Below are 22,110 nucleotides of genomic sequence, written 5' to 3'. Positions count from 1 at the left end.
AGAAGGGAAGAAGGCATTGGAAAGTTTCCCACATCAGAAAGGACAAAAGCTGGTGCCACAAGAGGTTTGAGGCTGAGATGTCCAGGACACAACCTGACAGGGCAGGGCAGGGGGTGACCGCAGCAGGAAGAGGCACGCGCAGCGAAGGGCACAGAAACCTGACACCCCTGACCCAGGTCACTCTCTGGGCGGAGAAGGGCAAAAAAAAAAAAAAAAAGGGAAAAAAAAAAAAAAAAAGGGAAAAAAAAAAAAAAAAAAAAAAAAAATGGGAAAAGGAATATCCCAAATAGGCAGTTAATCTGAAAGCAGCTTTGTTTGAACTCCCTTGAATGGACGTGTTTCAGGGATGCCCAGCAGCAGATGTCAGGTGTCAAGAACTAAGTTAAATTCAATTGTTCAAAAGAAGAAAATGACAATCTTGAGCATCTGAAGACCCAGTGTGTGGCTCATCAGCCCCTTTAGGCATGGATTTAAAAGTACCCATCATGTATATATCTATGATCCCAACTTTTCAAAAAAAAGAGCCTGCACAAAGACTGGGAAGAAAGAGATGAAGGGAAAAAAGTTAACAATGCTTCCCTTTCACGGTGGGGCTATGGTGTTTTCCACCTTGTAGATTCCTATATGCTCTAATTTTCCCAAATTAATTGGGTATTAATTGATTAACTTTTTAAGAACAAAAGTAATACCTACCCACAGTGGGAAAATTCAAAATTTGAAAGTTAAAAGGCACGAAAGAAATAAAAATATAAACAGTAGAGAAATAAAAATTCCCTTTCCCTAATGGTATCTACTGAACACACTTTCTTGTGATTCTTCCTAGGAAGAAAATATGCATATATGTTTCCTGAATAGAGCATGTCTTACTTTTTGAATGGAACAACAAAAACTTTCATTTTTAAAAAAGAAAGGGAAACACAGAATATGAAGTTTTTAAGCTAACTTCCCTCTAATACGATATATTCCTTTTTTACGGTTAAGAAAATGTTTCTTTGGTCTCGTTTCACTCTATAGTTTATGTGGATGGTGGGATGGGGGGAGGTTGGACTATGAAAACTAGAAGGTTATTCAACAAAACTTTTATGCAAAAAACGGAAAGAAACAATAAATAGAGTTTCTTTTGGAATTCATGTACAAAAATGTTCTATTTGAGAAGTATACAATAGGTTTTCATTTTCTCTTTTTTAAATTAATTCTCTTTTCTTTTGCTCTATGAGCAAAATCCAAATCAGTATACTGAAGAAAAATAAGTCCTATTACAACCAGGTTAGATGTTAGGGACATGGGGGTGGAAGAGAGAGGAGGCCAGCGATGCAGGCAGGTATTCCAGAGCCCCCAGCTGAATTCCCAAGGCCCAGTAGGAAGGTTCAGAAACGCAGCCGTGGCAATTAGGAAGTGGCTGCTGAACTGGGACAAATAAGAGGGTCATTCATCACGGAAGTGAAGCTCTGATGGGTAAGGGAATAGAGGAAGAAGGTTTTGGATTGGCTGGGAGAGCTCTGGGAGCTGAAAGAGACTTTAACCTTATAATGCCTCCAGGTGGGACATGGGAAGAAAATCGAATTATGCATCTGACTGACATCCTCCCCACCTCCGCCTCCGCCCTTTGCTCTGTCTGGGTGGTTCTGCCTGCTGTGAGCTGTGCACCATGCCACAGCCCGAGACTGCCAGCTATTTTTATGGTAATGCGTATTTGCTTTGCAGTAGGTTTCTGAGAAAGTTAAACAAGAGATGAAATTAAGAGAAAAATGGGGGGGACTTCCCTGGCGGTCCAGTGGTTAAGACTTTGCCTTCCAATGCAGGGGGTGAGGGTTCGATCCCTGGTCAGGGAGCTAAGATCCCACATGCCTTGTGGCCAAAAAACCAAAAGATAAAACAGAAGCAATATTGTAACAAATTCAAAAAAGACTAAAAATGGTTCACATTAAAAAAAATCTTAAAAAATATAGAGGAAAATGGGGGAAATCATAATTATGGTATTAAGGCAATTTGGCTAATAGATCCATGTCAAGAGAAATAATCATTTTGGTTTTAGGAGACTGCAAGGAAATGGGACGACTTTCCTGAGCATTGCGTTTACTGAGGTAGATGAAAGTAAGGAATTCAGCCTCAGTTCACATTCTTCGACACCCTAGCCGTTCATATAGTATTGAAGTAAAAGTGAAATGAAATACTAAGAGAGCCACAGTTATGAAAAAATGCCGCCTTACGCCTTATGTTTCAAATACTTGCCAGGCACTCAGTGGCTGCTTTTATGAAGAGAACTGAATGTAGCAGGAGATAGTCTCCCTCCCACATTCATGAAGCCAAGCACCTGAATATTATAAGAAAATTCAGTACAAAGGGATCTGATTGCATTTATCCTTATTATAAAACTCTTGCACAATGGACATTTGATGAAGACTACATATTGGAAAATTTTTAGTATTTAAATGACACAGGAAGTGACTACTTATTACATTATTAAAACAATGAATAGCATAATACATACTCTCTTCCATAATATTTTGGTCTGTTTCCCACCTATATTGAAAAGAAGAAACGTGTTAGTAATGCACTTGGATTCCAATCAGATAGATAAAAACACTATTCAAATAAACAGAGCTAGAGTCCTGGGAATAATTTTATTCCAGTTTTTATTCCCCAAACCAGAGATCTAAGACACTCTGGAGTTAAGCAACACATTCCACTCTCTTGAGTAAAAATGACCTAGAATTGCCATATTTCTCTAACCATTAGGCCCACTCCCCACCCATACTCAATCACCCAATAAAAAAATTTTTGAAGGAAACACAGTGAGGCTTATTTTAATATTAAGGAATTTATAAAAGTATTACAAGGCTTCATCCTGAAGGACAGAACAAATAGTTTTAGCATGAATAGAACACAAACATTTATTTCAATCTTCACCTAATTGTTTCATTATGTATTTATAATAAAAATGGGGAGTGCACCCGGATTAAAAAATAAGTCTATTTTGGTCTCTTTCCCGATAAAATCAATATCCTAACATTCTTATTTTTTTCATCAAATGGTGAATGGGCTAAAATTCACTTGACACCAGAGGTACAAGCTTTGGAGGATAAGATTTATGAGTTGACTGAAAAGCATAAACATTCCAGAAAAGATTTTTCAATCACATCTTGAGCCTTGGGGTTATCACATTGGATTTCTGCCACATATACGTGATAATCTACTTTCATATGAACTTTGTTTTCTTACATTCAAGGTGTTGGAGTTGGTAAGAAATTAACATGAGTTCTCATGTTCAGCTTTTATTCTTCTAGTCTGATTCCAGGGACACTGAGAACATGCAGAGCTACATGAAGTTACGGGTTTCACTGGTGGTTATAACAGCAAGATCACGTTTGTTTACTAGGGTAGAATATGAGCTGGGCAGCTATGTCATTTACAGTCACTTCTGTCTACAGTCAAATGGGCAGTTTTCTCAGCAGGGCACCGTGGTGGGATGTGAAGGCAGTTTCCCGGGCTATCTTTACTCTCCAAAGGATGCAGGGGAGCCGAGTGGGCAGTACGGAGGTATGGACTAGAGGAAAAGGTTCAAAAGGGGGAGCCGGGTCTCTGTGGACCATCTTGACAAGCCTGCCTTGGACAAGCCTAGCTGGCATAAAACTAATCATCTAGATACTTCTAAATACGTGTTCACTCTTCTGTGCGTTTTACACCTGAAAAGCACTGAACCAAGAGAGGGCACTCATCACTCTTTAAGGTTTGAAGCCTGCTGTGTGTCATTTATGAAGGAAGATCTAAATGATATGATTAATCGAAGCACAAAGTGTGTAAAAAGGCACCTTGTTATCTGATTACTCTACATGCTGGAAAGCTTTTGAATGGGAGTTGAACATTTTGTCATTTACACTGTTCGACTGGCTTTCACAGTTCTTTCTTACTCTCAGGGTACTGTAGATAAGGTGGCTGCAACACCAACATGCCATAGAAGAAATTTAGAATTTTAGAAAAGTTGATGGAAGTAGGTAATATATAATATGCAAGACATCTGTCCTTTCTTTGAGAGTCCATGTTCCACATTTTGAAATGACTCCCTATTTATCAGGACAATTTTATTTCCATCTTTTTGGCTGAGCCATAACACAGATTTGCAAATCTAGGTGTAGCTACCAACCCCATTCCCTTTCCTCCATCCTCTTATCTTTCCAAAAGAGAAGGGTAATTTTTTTTTTAATATGCGAAAGACAAGTTTTATTTGCCTCCAAGGGACTTAGGTAATTTAGAGAAATTTAAAATACAGTTAGTTGGTAAGGGGGAATCATCCCTCATCAGCAGCTACCGAATAATCAAGCCTAACGACCCAGTTGGGCCTCAGAACACTGTTAACCTGTCTTTGCGTAAGGAAGAAATGACTACAGTTTTAATTATAATTTGGGGTTATCCATGTAGTCTGACCCCTCTCCCTCACAACCCTTATTCCATTGAATATTGACTCTACCAGTTGAAAAAGAAAATATTTCCTTGAGATTAATAAAAAAACAAAAGGGTGGTAGACTATAGTAAGAGAAGGGTAATTAATCTAATTTCCTAGATGGACAGCATGGTAGATGGAGCTTACTATGAACTCCTGGCGTGCAGGTAAGTAGTTAATTTAATTGACTCTTAAGAAGACAACAAATTGCTTTCAGTTCATCCATCACTCATAAAAATATATGGTACACTTATGTTCAGAGCTCTGTGCTCAGCCCTGTCATTGTTCATGAACTGATGACATCACAGGTGTGAGAGGAAAGCTATAAGGAGCTCAGGGGTGTTCTGTACTTGCAGTAAGAGGAAACACTTGAAAAAATCTAACACAGGCTGCCAAATAGGGAAGTCAATATCTAGGGTGCCTTGAGGAATACCAAATAAGATCCTGCCTGCAGGACCCTTTGATCCAATTGAAGAACAAATCTGCATATGAAAACTGCAAGAAAATAAAACAAGAGCACTGAACTGTGTGGGAGAGACTACCCGTGGAATAGGGCCATACAATAGGTCCCCAATATTGCGCAAAACGTATACTAGAATATTATTCTTTATTTAGCTGAAATCCAAATTTAACTAGGCATCCTGTTTTTATTTCATTTTTTCTAAATCTGGCAACCCTACATAGGGAGAGAGGAAACGTGGAAATAAGAGAGAGCGAAGACAGAGGATGTGGGCAGTCATCTGATCACTGCTCCCACTGTCCAGGCTGTTTTGATAGTGATCTGATTCAACCTGTCATCCATCTGTTGTCTCTGTTGCTCTTAAAGAAAACATAGCTCCCTCGTTAATGTTAAAGAGAGAAAATGGCTGGGATAAAAAACAAATACAACTATCACCTCTTCCTTTCCTAAACTTTTGCTCACAGGAATCTAAACGTAGTCTTTCTCTCCACCGTTCACTAAGCTTTTAACCAGTCAAGAGCTTAATATAAGTTAAACGACCCCAGAAAAATCATAGAATGTGCACATTTTTTTAAGGCGGATAATTTGGGATCCTCGGATCCAGACAAAATACAGTCGGCTGATGTCAGGGCTCCAAGGGACAAGGGACCTGACTAGAGAAACTAGAACCTCTACCCTGTGATGGAGTAATGCCTTAAAGGAGCCTGACTCTCTCCACGTGCTGCCCCACATTAGACACTGATGGAGTCAGGACCCACCTGTGAAATGCTGATTTGTTTTTGTTTTTGTTTTTTTTGGTACTTGGGCCTCTCACTGTTGTGGCCTCTCCCATTGCGGAGCACAGGCTCCGGACGCGCAGGCTTAGCGGCCATGGCTCACGGGCCCAGCCGCTCCGCGTCACGTGGGATCCTCCCGGACCGGGGCACGAACCTGTGTCCCCTGCATCGGCAGGCGGACTCTCAACCACTGCGCCACCAGGGAAGCCCGCTGACTTGTTTTATTAAAGAAGCCGTAGCGTTGAATTTCAATTTCCAGGTGTATGAGATTCTCTTCAGTGAATGAGACAGAGGACAATTGATAAATAAAAAGTAAGGCAGCTCAGAAGTTCTTGCATTTTCATTGAGAATTATGCTTGTTAAAATCAGGCAACTTGACAAAAAATGGAGGGCTAATTTAGGTGTTCATGTGGATTCAGGAAGGGACAAAGATGTAACATATCCCAACGTGAATGAAAGTTGGTTCTGGAACTTCCCTGCCACTGTGATTATCCTAGGATAACCCATCACCTTGGTGAAACTGGTCTTTGAGGATATGACTAACAGAAATCGGATCTGCAATGCCTGCCCTTGGGGTTTAGTGATCCAGCTCCAAGAAGTGAAAGAAGCCCCACCCTTTTCAGGACAAAAAAGTAATAATCCGTATACATATTGCTGGATCTTCCAATACTGGATCCTTTCATGATCTACCTGGTTCTGAAAGGAACACCTCTTTCTGCAAAAGGATACCAAGTAGATCGGTGAGCAAACAAACACCTGAAATGGGTCCTGCCCAAGACACAGGTGCATTTCGTGTGTGGGGTGTGACTGTGAAGAATGGTGGCTGATTCTTTTTATAAATATAACTGAACATCATATTCTAAGTAAGCATCACGTACAGGAGAAAGTCCCTCAAGGGTAGGTGATACATGACACTGATGTCACTGTGGATGAAAACACTTTTGGAATTCCTCTTTTGGAACTGCCTTAAGAATCACTACCCTTTTTCTTGGATATACTTAGAGCTGCATTTCTCAAAGTGTGGTCTCCAAGATGCTCGTTAAAGACTCTTTTGGAATTCCTCTTCTGGAACTGCCTTAAGAATCACTACCCTTTTTCTTGGATATACTTAGAGCTGCTTCTCAAAGTGTGGTCTCCAGGATGCTCGTTAAAGATGGCAGGATCCTGATCCTTTCCTCAGACAAACTGAATCAGAATTACTTAGGGTGGGGCTTTAATCAAGTTCCCCTGGACGACATTTAAGCATACACTAAAGTTTCAGAATCACCTGGTAAATAGAAACATACATTTATTTTTTGAGAATGGATTTGAGAGTGGATGTTATTGTGGCAAACAGGTGTAAGTTATTCACAGCCGAATTCGGTAAATAGGGTGAGTGATCCGACTTGGAAACACATCTGAGACAAAAATGAGGCATGATCCTAAGATACTAAGATTTGCACCGTGACTTATTCTGAAGGTTCTTTAGAAGAGCATTCCCAGCACACTCTAGGCAACGGGAAATTGGTGGAATAAAAGCACAGCTTCCCAAGATGACTGACTGGAAAGGGACCACCCTCATGTAATACATGTCAAACTATTTCATGACTTTATAGTCACACCTCATATATAATTATTGCCAGTACTGTGACTACTGACGATGGTTCTAGTCCTGTCTAGCCCGGTCCATACAGTACACCCACCCCCCGCTCAACAGTCCATTGTTTTTTGTATGTTCTTATTTTAAGATCCTGAACTTTCTTTTAATAAAATAAAGGCGGACCACAAGATGGTTGAAAGTGTGGGCTCTACACTCAGACTGCCTGTCTTTGAGGCCAGATCAGTGTGTCCATAAGCAGGTTACTAATCCGTTACTCAGTTTCCTCATCTTTAAAATGGGGATGATAACAAAAATACCTGCTTCACTGAGTTGTAATAATTGAGTAAATACATGCAACATGGTTGCAACAGTTCCTGGAGTACAGAGATATTCAATGAATATTAGCTATTACTGGTGCCCAGAGAGACCCTCCTGTGTAGAGAAGGAAGAGGTAGGCCCATTATTTTCTGTGCTCTTAAAGCTCCTTTTACTGATCTCTGCTGAAAAACTTGACATCTCACCATATTTTAAATCTTTATTGGGCTGGTCCTTCTCTAACTATTCTGTGAGTGTTTTGAAGCAGCCATTTTTGTCTTCATCATCATTGTATTCCTAGGATTTCACCTGATGTCAGGCACAGGGTGAATGCAGGCACCTCTTGTTATCTGAATCAAATCCATTCCTGAAAATGTGTGGGGCAGCAGAGTTTCAAATAGCAAGAGCCTATATTCCATTATTTTAAATGGAAAAAAAAAAATAATTAATTCTTAGAGCATCCCAAAATAGCAATGTCCCAGATATTACTAAAATTCTTTTAAATAATTATATAACAATCTGATAAGAATTTCTGCATAATATAAAATATTTAAATGCCAATTACGTAATTGTTTAACACTTCATGATGTAATTAATAGGTATGTTTATGTACAGTCCGCAGCTGAACAGAATAGGAATTTCATTATCCTTCTACACTGAGCATGTTCTATAATAAACAATGAAATAACATTGCCAAAGATTTGAAAGATACTGTCTAAATCAGGCCTGAATTGGTAGTGCCCCCAGGTACCTGGCCCAAACAAACACTGAGGAGCTAAACCCTCAGGGGAAAGTGGGGGGAGTTATGGGTATAATGCGCAATATGTTTAAACAGGAGGTAGAACAGGAGGACTCTGAGGTATGAGAGGAGCCCCTCTTCCATCACCTAGCTTTCCTGCTACTCAAAGTGTGATCTGGGGACCGGCAGCATTGGCATCACCTCGGAGCTTGTGAGAAACGCAGAATGTGCATTTCGAAGGGGAATCATATACACATTAAATTTTGAGAAGCCGTCACACATAGGAGAACTTGTGACAGCAGGTTTTTAACTGGGAGAATGATTTTGGCGAAAACCTTCTGTAAGTTGTTACAGCAAATATTCGGAGAGTGATTGTTCTGAGAGCAAAGGGTGCCTGTACTCATTAAATGTTTGCAGAATGAGACAAAGATCATAAACGAAGAGCCCCGCTGTCAATTCAATGGCTGTGTCACCCTGAATAGGTTATTAAACTTCTTTGCATCTCATTTCCCTCGATTTTCAATAAAACTGGAGTTATAAAGATGTACTATTTTAATAAGGCTCTTTCAAAGATTAGGTGAGATAACGCATGTAAAAACCGGTAGGGCTTGGGAAAAAAGTTGTGGTAATAGGCTAACATTTACTGAGTGGCTATTCTGTGCCAGGAACCGTCCTTAGGGTTTCACGTGTTGATCTCATTTAAGCCTCCAAACAAACCTATGAGGGAAGTGAGTGCGATTATTTTACACAAAGCCCTCAAATAACTAGCCTGAGGTCATAGATCTAGTAAGTGGCTTTGGACTCAGCACACAAACCTTTGATGGCTTCATTGGCTAGCAAAATTCTACGGACTGGTTTCAGACTGAATTATCTGAATTGCCCTTGATTTTTCTTTGCCAGGACTGAACACCTTAAAATCTCCTTGGACTTCTGTCAATGAGTTAACAAATGAGAACTTGGAATAAATTTGCCTAGATGTTGTGATATTCTGGGTCTCTCAACGATTTCCCTGTGATTTAGAATTAAATGTATTCCAAACTACCTGGTTTGTTTTTCAATTTATTCTTCTAATTTTAAGGAAAAATTCTCAGCATTTTGCAAAGCTTGAAAGAACAGTAGGGTGACAGCTGCATAGTGAGAGACAGGAAGCATAAGCCTTAAATGAGTTTGCTTTATAGTCAGATTATCATTGCCTAGATAAACACACGTTCTTTTATATTCAACACAAAGGCATTTAAAGAATATTGTGAGTCCCCTGTAAACAAGGTTTCCAATTATTGAAAAAACTAAGCTTTTATAATCCCTCAGCAGCTGGTATGTGTTAAGTTTTTGCCTAATAGAAATAATTTAAAAACCCAGTTTAGCAACCTCCTACACAGGGCAGCTAGACTGCTGGATTCTTTGAGATACAGATCAAGTGTAGGAGAAAAGGCTTTTGATGGGGGGATTTGTATTGGTGATACTGGGGCAATTTCATCCAGAAAAAAAATAAATATGGATTATTCCCTTCTAATTAGAAATCAAAGATCTCTGTTGAAAGGGAGAGAAAGAAAATGCAAGTACTGAAATTTACACTCTTGTGGTCAGATTGCATAGTATAGAATGAAAATTGAGCAAACGTGAAATCTCCGGTTTCTTTTCTTTAGTTTTCCTCATAGCATTACTTTAACCTTTCCAGGATTCTGATGGCGTGTTGATGAGGTACATTCCTTCCTGTCTTGATTAGAGTGTATTATAAAAAATCTACTGACCAGTCTTTCTGTAATAAACCTCCTTAAAAGATTACCAATGGTTTCCCTAAGTTACGTAAGTACCCACAAGTCGGGCGCCTTAGTAACCTACTATAAACATTCTGCTAACATGTAGATGCGCACAATATCAGGTTGCGTGCTCAGGACCAAAGCAGTTTCCGTTCATTTGGTTTGTTTTCTGCCTTCTTCTCCTTTTTTTCTCATATTTTTCCAGGAATTATGATTTAAAAATCAGTGACAATATTAGAACAATTAAAAAGACTTTTCATAGACCAGTGGTTTTCAACTGGGAGGGGAGGTGTTTTTCATTCCCCAGGAGATATTTGGCCATGTCTGGAGACAGTTTTGATTGTCAATGACTAGGGGGAGGGTGCCACTGACATCCAGCGGGTAGGAGTCCAGGGATGGTGGTAAACATCCTACAATACACAGGTCAGAAGACCCGAAATGTCTATAATGTTGAGGTTGAGAAACCCTACTTTAGACTAAAACAACTTTGAACTCTTGAGTATTCCCAAGGAAGATCAGTAAAAAACATTCTTTTAACTAAAATGCAAATAAGCAACAAATACTTTAAAAACATAAAATAAAATGGAGTAAAAGGTAAGAGGTAATACTTGTTTTTGATAATACTGATAATTTATAAGAGCAGCTTTTAAGAAAAGACAGAAATACCTCCAACTACTCAGGGAAATAGCTCAGATAAATAAATAACTGAACAGACTAACGGCTCAATCAGATTAATAAGGGAACCAACCTCTCTCCCCCCTTGGAAAAATTATAAACAATCTAAAGTATGAAAAACACTAAAGAAAAAAATTTAAGATATTATTCAAGAATATCAATCACGATATGCATACATGTGAACTAATCGATACATATACACTACCGAATGTAAAACAGTTAGCTAGTGGGAAGCAGCAGCATAGCACAGGGAGATCAGCTCGGTGCTTTGTGATGACCTAGAGGGGTGGACTAGGGAGGATGGGAGGGAGGCTCAAGAGGGAGGGGATATGGGGACATGTGTGTGCATATGGCTGATTCACTGTTGTGCAACAGAGACTAACACAGTATTGTGAAGCAACTATACTCCAATAAAGATCTATTTTTTAAAATAAATAAATAAATCCCTCACGCCATGGGACCCCACACCACAGCATGTTGCTTTGAAACTATGCCCTGATCCCTGGGCTGGAAACAAAACTTCCACCACTCACGCTCCCAGTGTTAGAGAGCACACTCGGGGGTGGGGTGGGGTGGGGTGGGGTGGGGGTGAAGCATTGAATGGCTGTCTAGTACGTCAGTGATGTCCTGAATTCCCAGGTTTAGTTATATAAGCACCTTTACAAAACAAGCATCATAAAAGAGGAAGGTGAATTGCCCAAATTCCTTATATTTGGATTTGAAAAGTACTGGAAGGGTAACTACACCCAGACACACACTCATACAAATACCCATGCCTTTGCACATTCAGCCCTTTGCTCCTGGTTCTGGGTTTCTCCAGGTTCAGACCTACTGACCCTGACCCAGAACCCCACAGAGGGCACAGACCAGGAGGAGCGGAGGAGGAGGCAACACCTCACAGGTGCCTTCAGTGTGTGTGCTTCAGTTCTCCCAACAGGTGAGTTATGTAGAGACCGGCATTCCTAGTCCACAGAGGAGAAGAGGGAGGCCCCTGTGACTACATCACCTGAAGATCACACAGCGGCATGGAGATGAATCCAAACCGACATCCGACTGACACCAGAGCTCATAACCTTCTCCTACACCAAGAGGAAGGGAAATTGTCCAGGGAACAAAAGAGATGGTGCACTCACAGAAAACACCGACTCTGCTGTAAAAGGTGGGTTGATCTTCAGGTGTTAAACCCCTCAACCCTCCCATTCTGGAGACCTGGGTGGGCTGACTGTTACAGGAATACAGTAAGTCCCTTACATACGAACCTTCAAGTTGCGAACTCTCAAAAATGCGAACGTGCCTCTGGTTCCAGCAAGGAACCAGAACCTGTGCCATCCACGTCAGGCGTGAGTGAAACTGCAGCTTGCCCTCCGTCTCCTGTCGCTGACGATCCTTCAGCTCTACCATCTCCCACCTCCTCTCCCTCCTCCAGTCAGTGACTCGTCTTGCCTGTTCACTCGACGCCAGCCCCTGTGTGCCAGCTGTTATACTGTGCTACTGTACTTTTCAAGGTACTGTGCTGTAAGCTTAAAAATGTTTTCTTTCTTTTTTGTTTGCTTGTTTTTTATGTTTTATTTGTGTGAAAAGTATTATAAACCTATTACAGTACAGTATATATAGCCGAGTGTGTTATTTAGGTACCTAGGCTAACTTTGTTGGACTTACGAACAAATTGGACTTACGAATGTGCCCTCACTACGGAACTCGTTCGTTATGTAGGGGACTTACTGGTATCTGTTCACCACATCTGATGGCCAACATCCTTTTCTCCCCACCCCAGTGAATGGTACTACTCAGGGCATCAGCCACCCAGTGCCCAAGCCAGAAATTGTCATCCCAGATTCCTTCTTCTTTCCCAACCCCACTGTCATTAAGTCCTGTCCATTGTATGTAATTTCTTAATTGTTCTTGAAATGCTCTCTCTTTTTCCTCATGTTCACTGTACTACGTAGTCACCTGGACCACTGAAATTGTCTTTTTACAGGTCTCCCTGTCTGCACTTTAATCATCTTCCAAGTTATCTTTCACACTGAGGGCAGAAAATGCAGATCTCACTGTGTTACTCTTTGCTCCAAATTCTTCACTGCCATGTGGTCAAAACCACACAACTTAGTGGGGCCTTCCCAGACTATTCTACTTAAAAGTGGTGCCTCCTTTCTTTGGCAGACCCCATATCTCTTCTCTGGTTTATTTTTTTTCACTACAGTTATCATCATCTGAGATACTATATATTTTAATTGTGGGTTTTTTGCCAGTCTCTCCCATTCAAATAGAAACTACACAAGGGCAGAGATTTTTGTGTTTTGCTTACTGCTGTATCTCCAGAGTCTAGAACAGAGCTGGTATATAGTAGGTGCTCAATAAATATTTATTGAATGAATAAATGAATAGTATACAGAATCTTCCTTTCTTTAATTGGTAATCTTTTGATGTTCCAACTACCTGCTTTTTTTTTTTTTTTTTTTTTTTTGGCAAAAACTCCTATATATTCCAGCTCCTCCCTTACTTCTTCAGAGCAGTCCCTCAGAGCCATCTGAGAGGCTGTCTCCCAGGCTTAAGTCCTCAGTTTGTCTGCCAAACAAAACATAATTCTCAACTTCTAGGTTGTGTGTTTTTTCAGTCGACAGTCCTGAGCACACACACTCCTGTCCCACCACATCCTCGTTCCCCAATTCTTTCAGTTCTTAATACAGAATGCCTTGTAGTTTCACACCTTGGTTGTTCATAGACTTTGGCCATTCTTCGGATGTGATATTTCCTCTGCCTGGAATTCTAATACTTGCTCTCTAACCTGTCTATCCCCTAACCTGGCAAAATCTCACTGATCTTAAAACTAAGAGGCAAGATGCTACTATGGTAGGAAAATCTTTCTGGGCCAACTCACACGAGTTTAGGTATGGTTTCCTAGCCTCTCTATGAACTTTATAAAGGCCTCAGTTAGGGCCATGATCTTATTAGGATTGGGACTGTTGGCCTTTACAACCTCAGGATGTGAGCTCCTTATGCAAAAGGCTCCTGTCTTTTCACCTCTGTTGTCCTAGCAACCAACAGCATATGTTATACAGAGCTCAGCTTCAATGGAAGTAATACATTATTTGAAAGACCGCTCTGCTAATGGCCCTACATTCCCTTCCTGGGCTCACTGAAATTTCAAAAGGGGCCTGCATGGCAAGATAGGCAGTACTGCTGGCTCACACCTTGGTCCTTTATGCTTCTACACCATAGGACAAAACTTGCTCCCCTCCCAGTTTTCCGAATCTCCAAAGAGTGAAGGATGACGCCCGCAGCGAACAACCACGACTGGTAGTCAGTGATTCTGCTAATCAAATTCCTGCACATTCTCGGGCCAAGGGGTGAACATGTGAACCAATATAAGCTGCTCAGATGCTCTGACCCTGGAATTTGCAAGTTGATGAAAAGCTATTAAGAGAAATGGTTACAGCTGATTCACATGCATGGCAGAGCCTAACAGCAACAAGAAAAATAATTGCTAATAGTCATTAAGAACTCAGTATGTGCCAAGAATTGTTCTAAGCACTTTCTTGCCGTATGTTGACGCATTCAGTCCTCATGACTAGCACATAGGTAAAAATCTATCACACCCATTTCCAAAGGGCAAACTGAAGCACAGAGAAACAGGGTATAAAAGCAGGCTATAATATCCCAGAGCCTGGGCCCCTAACCACACACTCTACTGCTCAGAGGTGCAGCCATCGTATTTCCTGGATCCCTGGAGATGTCCTGATTCACAGATCCTTCCCAAAGCCCCTTGTTCCGCTTTTTTTTTTTTTTTTTTTCTGTTCAGAGAATTTCTTCATATCTTTCCAACCACTCTCCTCACTACCCCCTCTTCCCAATCTTCCCCCCCCCCCTAAATTTAGCCAGATTTGGTTTCTGTTGCTCACAAAAGAATCCTAAGTGATATTCCCATTAAATCCCAATCTCTAAGGCTGGAGCCAGGGTGTCTGTGAGGTTTACAAAGCTCCACAGGGGATTCTGACACATATGTAGGAGTGGAAACCATGATTTTGGCAGTAGTTTCCAAACATGGAAAGAATGAACAACTTCCTAGAACTTCTACATGGATTTTGATCCACTCTCACAGTAGCCTTCCAACAGCACTTAAAAGCCTAGCCATGGGCATTACTCTCCTTGGCAGCTGGTCCACAGCATCTTCCCAGCAGCTCACCTTGACCCACTCTTCCTTGCTACGTCTTCTCTGACACCGATTCCTTGGCTCCGTGCGTTGACACCCAACACCCGCCTCTGGCACTGCTTGTATGGGTGTATTGCTCTGGCTGTGATCTCTTGGCTAGGGCTTGGTACACATCCTCTGGCATCCTGAAGCCACAGCTCCAGGAAAAATGACTTTCTTCCCATCAAGCCAGAGCCCATGGAGGCCACATTGGCCAGGTTGGCTGGCCGGCCTCTGACCAGGGCAGGAGAAGCAAAGGTGATGGGTTCACTTGTCCCTCCTCCTGATACGTCCTACAGACAGGCACCTTATTTTGAAAAAATCCCATAAAGGAGAGTCAAAGTCTAGGATTTAATCACGGACAGTTATTTTATCTTAATATCTAATCTCACATCTCTCTTGCTTCAAAATACACTTTTTCCCTTCCTTTGGTTTTCAGTACAGATAAGAACCTGAGAATATTCTCCATAGGAGGTTTCCATTATTAGAAGCCATCTCTGTGCTACCTGATTGCCAGTTCTTCCTCACACTAAATAATCCTTGTTCTTTTAATATTTTCCAATAGAGCCTATTTTCCAAACCTTAATTCATCTTCATTATTCTCCTTGGAACTCTCTTTAAATTCTCCACGTACCTCTTAGAGTCAAAGAGCTTGAAGTACCCAATAGAATCGAAGCAAATCAAGGGAAAACTAATGCTACTGTTAAATTTCTAGCAGGAAAAAGACTGGGTGAGTACACTCATTTAATTCCTCATCCTTGTTAGCAAATTCCTTCCTTCAAAGCTTAATGGTATTTGGGTTAAGTGGTACTACATGTGCTTTGGAAAAGACAATGTCCATCATTCTCATTCTTCTCCCCAGAAGTTTTTCTTTTTCTCCCTCCTCCTAGAAATATAAGATTCAAATATAAGTATTCAATGTAAGAATTCAAATTTACGTGCTCAAACTGATGGATCAGATTAAGCTACCAATAAAAAAAGGGGACAGAACTTAGGAGATGGTAGGAATTAAAGATTATCCAGCAAAATGTTCTCAATATTGTTTGCATTATAACCTTCCTTGTTTTTCTTCCCTAATCATCTCTTCCCAGTGAAATTTCAATACTACAGATAGATTGTATACCTGTTTATGTTCTATATGTATATCTGTGCTTTATACATTGAAATAGTAAAAATTTTTATGAGCCCCCTGAAGAACCAATCACCACTCCTTGGGCATAATACTGCCCCCATTGAGAACTCATTGTCTGGTGACATCTTCATGGCTTTCAGAATGCTTTTATATTTATTCTACTACCAGGAGGGTGGACTATGTATCTTTGCCTCCTTTTCATAGATGAGAAAGCTGCAGTTTGAAGTGATAAATTAATTTTCTCCCAGTCCTACCCATGGTTAGCAGAAGATTCAGGGTTGAAACCTAGTTGATTTCAGGTCCCGTATTCATTTTGCTACATGGTGATGATGCCATAAAATCCAGAAGCCTGTTCTCTATTATTTAAAAAAATTACTTAATTTAGCATTTCTGAAACAGGCATTTCCCCCAAACAATTCCCAACATGGTAATAAATAAGAGTAAAAGTGCCTTACTAATGTTTGTCCTTGCTTTCAAATTCTTTTTCTGACAAATTATTCCACATTAAAAATTCTTGAGCTTATGGTGTTTGCAGCAGCTCTGACACTGAGACACCCTCCTATCTTTCATTTTTGTTCCCTGGACCAGAGCATGCCCTGCCATTGCTCATCTTACACAAACGTTCTTTGTTTTTCTTCTTGACAGTTTATTATGAAAATTTTCACACAGGCAGAAATATTGAAAGACTTTTACAGCAAACACCCATATATGCACCACCTAGATTCTGTAATGTACTATGTATACTTGCTCTATGGCATATCTCTTCATCCCTCTATCCATCCACTAATCCAAATTTGTGGGGGGCTGTATTTCATAGTAAGTTACAGACATGGCACTCTTTCCCCCAGATGCTACAGCAGGCAAATCATTAATCAGAATTCAGTAACATATAGACTTTTAATAGGAAGGTAACACCAGCTCTGTTCCTGAAATTAAAGAAAGTGAGCTTAGTTTGCATGTTCAATGGTGTTACCAAATAAAGAGATTCCACACATCTCTTCAATTTCCTGCTTATGAAGCACTGGGCTACGTCTTCTAACAGGCTACCATTTCTTGATGGGAGGAAGTGGCCGTGAGAAAGCAGGTGAAAGAACAACTTTTTTTTTTTTTTTTTTTTAACAACTTCTTATTGTAACTGCCTTGGCTTCTTTCATCAATTTACATGTGTTAAATATGAAGGTCAAAATGTTCCTTATAATGGCTTGGGATCAAATTCATCCTACATTACAGGTCTAAAATTCCCTTTTTGGCTAACATTTACACAAGTGCTTGGGAAGTGGTAGAAATTAAAGATCAATACTTCCCATAGATAAATGCCAGGCACTGTTCTGAGTGCTGTACATGTATTAACTCACTCTTCAAAGTTACTTCAAGTGCAAGGCTAGGGGTCAGGAAACTTTTTCTGTCAAGGATTAGATAGTAAATACTTTGAGGACCATACAATCTGTCTCAAGTACTGCACATGGAAGCAAAAAAGCAGCCGTAGACAATACGTAAAGGAATGAGCATTGCTGTGTTCTAATAAAACTTTATTTACAAAAAAAGCTGGCAGACTATAGTTTGCCAATGGCTATGTTAGACTAACAAACATTAGAGTCCATTCTTAAAAATCGGTTTCAGGACATCTTATAGTTAGCTCAAAACTCTGAGCTTTTGCCAGTGCCTCAAAAGGCCTTTTTATTTAATGCTGGGTCAAATCATCTATTTGTGTTCATGCCCTTTTGTCTCTTACTGCACAGAAAGGAGAGAATCATTCATTTTTACTCTATGGCATATTGATGCCAACTTACAAAATCAAAATGAACTAAGACAGCAAATAGTTGAATTATATTGTTAAACGACGGGGAATACTGAAACCCTGAGGGATCTGATCTGTATCCTTGAATTGAAAGGTGCTGCAGCAGCGTCATTAAGCATGGTCTTCGAGAAGTCATGGAACTTGGAGGATCACAGCAGATCAAAGGGACAACCAGAAAAGTGTAATTACAGACGCGGTAGAAATACCCCTGGAGATACAAGAACAATTCATCTAACGATCGATGCGTAATTACCTGGGAAGACACAAGGTGCTTGATGGCATCCAATATGCCTTTGTCGGGCTGTGCCAAGGCTATTTAATTTCCTCCCACAGTAGATGGGGAGATGACACTGGCCATGTAAATAAGGAGGAAGAAAGAGATACTATCGCGAAAGCAAAGCTTGCTATTCTGTCCAACAAGACAGGGAGATACGGTGTACTGAGAGCTAATGCCAAGACTGTGGTTTGTCAGAGGACAGAGCCAAAGATGACTGATTACCAATGGCACCAGTAAACCTGGGGATGGCAAAAGGAGGCAAAGTCAGGACTACACCAGCACTGGACTAGCTTTTATTGGTAAATTAATTGCCTGCAATCCTGAATTGAGAGCTACTCACTGAGCACAGAGATGATCCACTGAGTGAAGTGACTAGCACTTGGAAAACAGAAGTATAATTCACAGTATTCCTGACATAATGATAATGGATTTGGTATTTTTATTAATGCAAAGGTCCATTAAAAGCAAGAGTAAAGGGACTTCCCTGGTGGCTTGGTGGTTGGCAATCTGCCTGCCAATGCAGGGGACACAGGTTTGATCCCTGGTCTGGGAGGATCCCACATGCTGCGGAGCAACTAAGCCCGCAAACCACAGATACTGAGCCTGCCTGCTGCAGCTGCTGAAGCCCGTGCACCTAGAGCCCGTGCTCTGCAACGGGAGGGGCCGCTGCAGTGAGAGGCCCGCGCACTGCAGTGAGGAGTGGCTCCCGCTCGCCACAACTAGAGAAAGGCCCACGCGCAGCAACAGAGACCCAATGCAGCCAAAAAAATGCAGCCAAAAAAAAAAGCAAGATCTAGCCAGGATTTCTGCACAGTCACAAGGTAAGGAAAACATCTAAAAAGAGGTGGAGTTCATAAGAATATATACCAAATATGGACAAACATGAGTATGAATCACCTGATTAGAACTGAATTTGAATATTTTTGTTAATTAGTCCTGCAAACATAAGACTAAGAAGGGTGGGAGGACGGTGGTGGGCGTAGAAAACCAGGTTAAATTAAGCACTGACCATTCCCCTACAAAGATTCATATTTGGCCTCTGCAACATACGAGGGCGTGGGAAAGCTAGACATAGCAAAGAAGAAAGGCAAAGGCAAAATACTTTTAAAGGGTGGAAAATAATATCTAGGAGGAAGTACATCTAAAAAAAATGGCGGCTATGGGGTGACTTGGCATCGACTTTGAAGTTCATGAAAAATCTAGCACAGTGCTGGGCAAACAGTAAGCATCATCAGGAAACAAAGCATCTTGATTCTCCTAGTACAGGGCATAGGGAAAGCAGCACGAAACAGAAAATAGAGAGACCATTTCATTCGAAAAGATACATGCACCCCAGTGTTCCCGGCAGCACTATTTACAACAGCCAACACGTTGAAGCAACCCAAATATCCACTGACAGATGAATGGATAAAGAAGATGTGGTATATATACACAACGGAATACTACTCAGCCATAAAAAAGAATGAAATAATGCCATTTGAAGTAACATGAATGGACCTAGAGATTATCATATTCTAGGAAGTGAAATAAGTCAGAAAGATACAAATACCATATGGTATCATTTATATGTGGAATCTAAAAAAATGATACAAATGAACTTATTTACAAAACAGAAATTGACTCAAAGAAAAAAAAAAAAAAAAAAAAAACAACTATGGTTACCTAAGAGGAAAGGTGGGGAGGAATAAATTAGGAGTTTGGGATTAACAGAGACATACCACTATAAGTAAAATAAACAAAAAGGATTTACTGTATAGCACAGGGAACTATATTCAGTATGTTGTAATAACCTATATTGGAAAAGACTCTGAAAAAGAATATATATATAGTATATATGCATATATATATATATATATAAACCGAATCACTTTGCTGTACACCAGAAACTAACACAGCATTGTAAATCAACTATACTTCAATTTAAAAAAAAAGAAAGTAGAGGAAGTGAGAACAATGGCTACAGCAGTGGTCCTCCCACTTGAGCGAACATCAGAATGACCTGCAGGGTTTGTTAAAACCCGGATTGCTGGGCCCCAACTCCGAGTCTGTGATTCGCAGGTCGGGGGTGGGCCAGAAAATCTGCATTTCTGATAGGTTCCCTGGTGATGCCGCTGCTGCTGGTCTTAGGAACACACTTTCAGAATCACTGGGTTAGAAGGCCAGTCCTGGATTTGGACTATCTGAGTCTGAATCTGGCTCTGCCCTTCCTGTGCTATTTGTCTCATTTCCTCTTGTAAAACGAGACAGATAACAATCGCCATGGCATTGAGAAATAACATATGTGAAACTCTTAACCCAGTGCTCAGGGCGCAGTAAGTGATCCATATGTGTTAGCACTCATTACTATGGAAAGACTGACAGCAGTAAATAATTAGGCAATATGCCTCAGAGCAGCCACAGTCAAATCGGGACAGTCTGAGACTGTGCCATCCACATTACTTTTCAAAAGTCTCACTGCTTGATTAGCCAGGCCACACTACCCTAGGAAACATGGCTTGCTCGGGGCAAAGTGTAACCTGCCCCCACCAACATTATTTCTCAGTTAATATTTAACCAGATGAGTCAAATGTGAAGCATGTCTTTTAAATCTCACTAGTGCACGCAGTGCTAGGTACCTGTTCCCTTTCTCAGAGGATCCTGGCCACACCTGAAATTTTGCTGGACCTGACCTCTGAGTCACAGAGCAGACATACTGTGGGTTGTTCTACATAGCGACTGGTGTGGAGACCTTTGCTTTCTGTTTGGGTAAGGTTGGCCCTACAAAAGCCAGCACCTCCTCATAACCTCTGTGCCCTCAGTCTGGACCACCCCTCTCCTTCCCCCGATCTGTGAGCAATGGTATCTTGGGTTATGGCTGTCACAGACTAAGTGAGGATAACAGAGCGTGTGTTATAATACATGATGCTATCGGTTATTCTTTTTTTTTCTAAAACAATTAACTACACAATGTAGTACTTCATCTCTAGTAGTAGCTTCTTAAGAAATTTTACTTTTCAGAGGGCAGACAGCAGAAGCAAGAAGAACTACAATCCTGCAGCCTGTGGAACAAAAAACACATTCACAGAAAGACAGAAAAGATGAAAAGGCAGAGGGCTATGCACCACATGAAGGAACGAGATAAAACCTCAGAAAAACAACTACATGAAGTGGAGATAGGCAACCTTCCAGAAAAAGAATTCAGAATAATGATAGTGAAGATGGTCCAGGAACTTGGAAAAAGAATGGAGGCAAAGATTAAGAACATGTAAGAAATGTTTAACAAAGACCTAGAAGAATTAAAAAACAAGCAAACCGATAAGACCAATACAATAACTGAAATGAAAAATACACTAGAAGGAATCAATAGCAGAATAACTGAAGCAGAAGAACAGATAAGTGACCTGGAAGACAGTATGGTGGAATTCACTGCTGTGGAACAGATCAAGAAAAAAGAATGAAAAGAAATGAAGACAGCCTAAGAGACCACTGAATGACATTAAATGTAACAACATTCGCATTAGAACGGTCCCAGAAGGATAAGAGAGAGAGAAAGGACCTGAGAAAATATTTGAAGAGATTATAGTCAAAAACTTCCCTAACATGGGAAAGGAAATAGCCACACAAGTCCAGGAAGCGCAGAGAGTTCCATACAGGATAAACCCAAGGAGAAACACACCAGGACACATAGTAATCAAACTGGCAAAAATTAAAGACAAAGAAAAATTATTGAAAGCAGCAGGGGAAAATGACAAATAACATACAAGGGAATTCCCAGAAGGTTAACAGCTGATTTCTCAGTAGAAACTCTACAAGCCAGAAGGGAGTGGCATGATATAATTAAAGTGATGAAAGGGAAGAACCTACAACCAAGATTACCCTACCCGGCAAGAATCATTCAGAGTTGAAGGACAAATCAAAAGCTTTACAGACAAGCAAAAGCTAACAGAATTCAGCACCACTAAACCAGCTCTACAACAAATGCTAAAGGAA

At 40.6% G+C, this 22,110-nt stretch overlaps 1 protein-coding gene across 1 annotated transcript in view; it reads right to left on the bottom strand.

The window, feature by feature from the left end:
• CHN2 (chimerin 2) overlaps positions 1 to 22,110 on the bottom strand; it is a 317,587-nt gene that overhangs the window by 116,713 nt on the left and 178,764 nt on the right. Inside the window, exon 4 of the mRNA XM_024755088.1 lies at positions 2,492 to 2,523. Coding sequence (XP_024610856.1) covers positions 2,492 to 2,523 — 32 coding nt within the window. The remainder of the gene's footprint in view (positions 1 to 2,491; positions 2,524 to 22,110) is intronic.

Source organism: Neophocaena asiaeorientalis, unplaced genomic scaffold, assembly GCF_003031525.2.
Source record: "Neophocaena asiaeorientalis asiaeorientalis breed wild unplaced genomic scaffold, Neophocaena_asiaeorientalis_V1.1 scaffold36, whole genome shotgun sequence".
Lineage (NCBI taxonomy): Eukaryota > Metazoa > Chordata > Mammalia > Artiodactyla > Phocoenidae > Neophocaena > Neophocaena asiaeorientalis.
The sequence above is the reverse complement of the archived record's forward strand: the minus strand, read 5'-3'. Positions and strand labels throughout refer to the sequence as shown.